At 35.0% G+C, this 6,294-nt stretch overlaps 1 protein-coding gene across 1 annotated transcript; it reads right to left on the bottom strand.

Moving 5' to 3' along the window:
• Positions 1-3,244: 3,244 nt before the first annotated feature.
• Positions 3,245-5,792, bottom strand: LOC145041751 (3-oxoacyl-[acyl-carrier-protein] synthase I, chloroplastic-like). Its single transcript, XM_078989920.1, has 7 exons — positions 5,332-5,792; positions 4,831-5,262; positions 4,132-4,305; positions 3,942-4,055; positions 3,751-3,852; positions 3,603-3,666; positions 3,245-3,521 (listed from the first exon to the last, which is right to left on the bottom strand). Exons 1-6 carry the CDS (start codon positions 5,785-5,787, stop codon positions 3,628-3,630), a joined length of 1,317 nt encoding a protein of 438 aa, XP_078846046.1. The 5' UTR covers positions 5,788-5,792; the 3' UTR covers positions 3,245-3,521; positions 3,603-3,627.
• Positions 5,793-6,294: the final 502 nt, after the last annotated feature.

Here is a 6,294-nt window from a genome sequence, read left to right as displayed (position 1 = left end):
TCTGGCTGCAACTCGCCGAGTCCCCTCTTAAAACACCCCCTAAATATAATTTTAACAATATTTGAGATTCCGGGCTGTTACAGTATGAAGCCACATGAAGTTACAGAAGATCAAATCAAGTTAAGGGCATTCCCCTTTGCTTTACAATATTCAGCCAAGGAGTGGTTATATGACTTACCACCACGGTCAGTCACAACATGGAGTGAACTTGCAATGATATATCTGGATAAATATTTTCCAAAAATGAGAGCTTCAGCTTTACGCAGATAGATAATTGGTATCAAGCAACAAAAGGGAGAAGCTTTGCATACTTACTGGGAACGGTTCAAGAAATTGTGTTCAAGTGTCCAAAACATGGGATTACAGAATATCAGTTGTTGCAGTATTTTTGTGAAGGAATGTCGTCTTGGGATAGGAGATTACTCAATGCATCAAGTGGTGGATCTATAGTTTATAAGACTCCAACAGAAATCAGAGTTCTTATCAAGAACATGGCAGAAGAGTCCAAACATACAGTCCAAGAAGAAGAATGGTATAGTGATGCACCAAGAGGAGTGAAAGAAATTTCTACCCCAAAAATTGAAAGCCAACTTTCTGAGTTAACTAAAGTAGTGATGATGCTGGTAAAGGATAAGGGGGTGCAACCACCAACAGTTAGACCTTATGGTGTTTGTACACAAGTTGGACATCCCACTAATATGTGCCAAATGTTACAAGAAGATGTAGAGCCAGTTCAAGCTATGGGATTTTCAAGTCAACAACAAGGAAACTTCCAGCCAAGAAGCAATCCATATTAGCATCAACCTAATGCCAATTTTCAGCCAAGACCACCACCTTATCAACCAAGACCCCCATTTCAAAATCAAATTCATCACCAACAAAGTTATGAACCACATTTCCAGCCAACTCAACGTCCTCATCAATCTCAATTACAACCTCAAAACATGCATCAAGGAAGTAGTTCAAGCGGATCAGGAATGTCTTTGGAAGATATTATTAAGAGTTGAGCCACAAGTACTCAAACATTTCAAAATGAGACCAATGCGAGCATCAAGACTTTGGAGCAACAAATGACTCAACTCGCCACTTCTGTGAGTAAATTGGAGTCACAAGGCAAACTACCCGCACAAACCGAGAAGAATCCAAAACATAGTGCATGTGCCATCACTTTGAGGAATGGAAAAGAATATAAAGGTCTTAAATGAGTGAAGAAGTAGAAGAGATGGAGCTAGAGAAAAAAGAAGAGAAGTCAAAAACACCTTCAAAGGAAGTTCCTATTGAAACAAAAGTCACTCCTCCCCCATTTCCTTCAAGGTTAAGCAAGTCAAAGCGTGAAAGGGAAGACAATGAAATCATGGAGATGTTCAGAAAAGTTGAGGTAAATATTCCTCTTATTGATGCCATCAAACAAGTCCCTAGGTATGCTAAATTCCTTAAGGAATTATGTACATCCAAGAAAAAGTTGAAAGGGAATGAAACTGTTAAACTAGGATTTATTTTACACGACATCTCTTCTTCTTCTTAAGAAATTATGTACGTCCCATATATATATATATATAACAAAATCATTGTTGTTTTACACGACAATTAATTTCAATTAAATTTCCGAAGGATTTATTTTTTTTCGCTAATTGGTAATATGTTTTTTCAGATATATTTATTTGCATCAAAGTTTTTCGTGGGAAAATGGTGTTTTCTTCGTAGTGTAGATAAACTTATTGATAAATGACGTAAAGGATTTTGATTTGTTGATTTGGAACCATAAAGAAAACGTTTTTTGAGAGGTGGTTTTTGTGGAAGTTTATTTAGAGCATTGTGAGTTTACTGGAAGATTTGAACAAGGTAGCAAATTTTGTTGTCATTTATTCCCCGCTTCCGAGTTGAAGCAAAGAAAAGAAGAGAAGAGAAAAGAAAGTAAGGAGAGAAAAGAAGAGAAAAGTAATGAAAACAAAATTGTCTTTTGTGCTTCCGAGTTTGAGAGAAATGGAAGGAAAGTTAAACATTTTATTTATTCTTTTCAAATCCTCCCAAATCGGAAGCAAAGTTAGGAGGGAAAGTGATTCTTCTATTTCCTTCTACTTTCTTTCTTTAATGAAACTTGGGAACATCAATCTCTCTTACTTTCCTCTCATCTCCGCCAATTTCCTTTTCTTTTCTCTCCTTAAGTTGAACTCAAGAGCGGGGTGTTAATGAATGAAACTCTACCATTGTAAAATGTCACATTGTCATTCAATGGATTTGGAGTTCAATGGCCGTTGAACTCTTCAATGGAAAAAAGGAAAGTTTTTAATTCTTAAATATATTGAACTTTATTGAGTTCAATGCTTTGTAGGAAAAAATGATAAAAGTTGTATGTATTGTAGAAAGATGACGTGACAATTTATTGAACTCTAAGGAGTCAATGCATTGTGGATGTCCTGAGCGATATCCTATTGAACTTTGTAGAGTTTAATTAATTTTTTTTATGGAGTTATATGAAATGTAGAAAAATAATATGCTAATCCGTTGAATTTTATGAAATTCAATATTGTGAATGCTCTCTAGTGAAGCATAAACCAATTAAGGACATGAAAATCTTGTGAACTTTATAGAGTTCAATGCATTGTAGGAAAAAAAATGATAAAAGTTGTATGGATTGTAGAAAGATGATGTGACAATCTATTGAACTCTATGAAGTTCAATGCATTCTGGATGTCCTTAACGATGTCGTATTGAATTTTATAGAGTTTAATTATAATTTTTTTTATAAAGTTATATAAAATGTAGAAAAATAATATGCTAATCCGTTGAATTTTATGAAATTCTGTATTGTGAATGCTCTCTAGTGAAGCAAAAACCAATTAAGGACAAGAAAATCTTGTGTGTGGATAAACCTCAAGGTTATATTTAGATTGGTTGCATTGTAACTCATCATTCTACCCCACTTTTTAAATTAAATTAACAACGAATGGTCAATGGATTGATTTTTCCAAATTTCATTTACGTAAATATAATTATTAAAAAAAGTATATACATATAGACGTGTGAAAGATTGTTCCAACAGGTGTTTACTAATACAATTAAAGGGACGGAATATGTCAAATCGGTGGTTTTTTTTTTTGGCTAAAACTGAGGGGTGAATTGGGAAAGTGTAAGTGGAAAGAGTGGCTGCACTACCCTTTTAGTTCTCTATAATTCATTTAATTGTGTTGTAATCTTTATTTGTACCCTCTAGCTTCTTGCTAGGTTGGGGCCTTATATATAATATATTTGCTATTTCAATAAAAAAAAGTGTTTTGTCAATTTCAAATTTAATACTTTTCCCCTTGCTATTTGTTAATTCGGTGAGTTCTTGATATCTGAGCAGCTTGAACCAAAAAAAAAAGAAAAAAAAAACATATTCACATGAAACTGCTATATTTGGAAATTAAGTGTTTCTAAATAAGATCGGGTGCACGTTCAATATGATCATATCTAAGGTTTGAATGCAGAAAATGCTATTACTGAGTTTTGTCCACCAAAACCAAACGAATTTGAGATGGCTGCATCCAAAAAGAGTTTGAATAAGTGAAGTAATTAATTAAAATGGCAACTGAACCATGGAGAAGGGAAAACAAACTCACCAACGTTGATTTCATGTTGTTGCTTTCAATTTGCAACAGTATCGAATTCAACAGTTTCTGGGTTCTATAGTTACAACGAGGATTCAAAGATCATCAAAGTGGAACCATGAAAGGAAAAGAAAATTTAATGTAATGAACAAGCACATACAAATTGATTAATGGTGGGATGCAACCATCCTGTTTGAATCGCTTTGATTGTAGCAATGGCTTCCAAACCTCCAGAAGCTCCCATACTATGTCCAATCATCGACTGATCACAAAAAACAAGAAATTAAATAACGTCAATATGTTGCTGAATCTGAAACATGAACAATCAAAGTGGACTATTAGCTTCTTCACCTTGGTTGCGTTCATTTTGATCCCTTTAGTGTTCTTAAACACCTTTTTTAGAGCATTTACCTCAGCCATATCCCCAATCACGGTTGAAGTTGCATGTGCATTGATGTAATTCACCTACAAGATTTGGTTAAAAACTTAAAATATATAATGTATTAATCTCTCTAAAAATGAAAACTAAAATATCAAGTACCTCTTCTGCGGATACACCAGCGTCTATAAGGCTACTTTTAATGCAAGATGAAACCGAGAATCCATCAGGTCGCGGATTAGTTATATGATATGCATCACAATTTAATGCACCTCCCAAGTATTCAGCAAGTATGGGTGCACCTCTTCTCATTGCATGGTCTAAACTTTCCATCACCTTGAAACAAATAATATCAATATATATCCACTGGAAAATGACTTAGGAGCCCAACGAAGTTTTCAAAAATTTCAAAAAACCCGACTTATGTTTTGTATGTTCAAGAAAACCCAACGAACTTAACCTTTTGTGTAAGAAAGCCCAACGGAGTTACATTTTTGTTCAATTCTATGGAAGTCAAAGAAAAGAAACAAATGACCTAGCTTATTACCATATTGGGAAAATGATTTGTAACACCAATGAAGTTTCTAAACCGTTCAAAAAGCCTAAATCATGTCTTCTCTATTGAAAAAAACCAAAGAATTTAACTTTTTGAATAGACAAAACATGGTTGGGATTTTTTAAACGATTTGGAAACTGAGTTAGGTTTTTTTATACAAAAGGTTACGTTCGTTAGGTTTTCTTGAACAAACAAAAACAAGATTGAAGTTTTTTGAAAAACTTAGTTGGGATTGTAAGCCATATATCCAAAGATGGGCACTTTGAAATGATCAATTCATCCAACATGGGTGGAGTAGAAGTTACCAAAACACCAGCCCCTTCGCTCAAAACAAACCCATCTCTTTCTTTGTCCCATGGTCTAGAAGCTCTCTGGGGCTCAAGGTTTCTTCGAGACAATGCTCTACATGCAACAAAACCACCCAATTCCAGAGGAATCAAGGGAGCATCGACCCCACCAGCAATCATCATGTCCGCATTCCCTAAACGAATATGATTAGCAGCAGCACAGAAGCAAGCGTTGGCTGTGGCACAAGCAGCTGAGATGTTGTAGTTTGGTCCCATAAATCCAACATGCATAGCAAGAACAGCTGACGCTATGCTTGTTAGAGAATAAGGAGCGAAAAATGGTGTAATTTTCTTATGACCTCTCTCTATGAGACACCTCATAGCATCAGAAAATACTGTAACGCCTCCACCTCCTGATCCAACTAGAACACCAGCACGTTCCTTATCTATCTGCATGTACACCAATATTCGATAAAACATTTAGATACATGAAAAAACACTAAGAAATTAATTACAAACCTTGAGGAGTTCGTGGCTTCCAATACCAGCATCTTCAAGAGCTTTTTTCCCAGCAACAAGGCAATAGCGTTGACAATCATCAAGTCTAGAGTCGCTTTTTGCATCAATATAACCATTTGACTTAAATCCACGAATCTGTCCACCGAATCGTGTTGGGAATATTGATGCATCGAATTTATCTATTAAACTGATTCCGCTTTCCCCAGCTAAGAGACGATCGTAGTATGTGTCAACATCATTTCCAAACACAGAGACGAGACCCATACCTGTAATGACGACACGCTTTTTTGCATCTTTCTCCCGCTTAGGGGCTGCGACAGAGGGGTGGGAAGCTAATAATACATGGCGGAATCTACGGCTTAAGCGTGATGGTGATTTGACAGTTGTGGAAAAAGAGCTTTTGGGGAATAGGAACAAGGAGGGATTTTTTAACTGAATAATATGTTGAGCTTCCATTTTCTAGAAAATGATGTCTAAAGATAGAGGGTATGGCATACATGGTATATATATAATATGTATTGCAAAAAAGTGATTTAAGTAGACCCCCACTCTATTTTCCAAATACATCCTATTCTTTACAGCTTTTATAATTAGCGTGATGTTATTAAGACTTTCTCTATCGCATCTGTCAATTTAAGTTGCCATATGTCAATTTTTTGCAAGCCCAGATCTACGTAAGAGTATAAGACCATCCACCTACATTTTCTCTTTTTAGTGATATAGATGAGTTATTATTATGTAATTAAAGTTATAGTATTAAAATGTAATATATAATATCTATTAAAGTTATTGGTATGTAAATATAGATTTTTTGGAAACGGCAAATATCATTAAGAGGCCACACCCTAGCAAGACGCTAGGGAGGGAAAAATAAGTACAAACATAAAGAAAGAAATTACGGACACAAAAAAGGATTGATACACCAATCAATCCATTGAAAATTACAATGTTCTCTCCTATATT

Source organism: Lactuca saligna, chromosome 1, assembly GCF_052625555.1.
Source record: "Lactuca saligna cultivar CGN05327 chromosome 1, ASM5262555v1, whole genome shotgun sequence".
Lineage (NCBI taxonomy): Eukaryota > Viridiplantae > Streptophyta > Magnoliopsida > Asterales > Asteraceae > Lactuca > Lactuca saligna.
The sequence above is the reverse complement of the archived record's forward strand: the minus strand, read 5'-3'. Positions and strand labels throughout refer to the sequence as shown.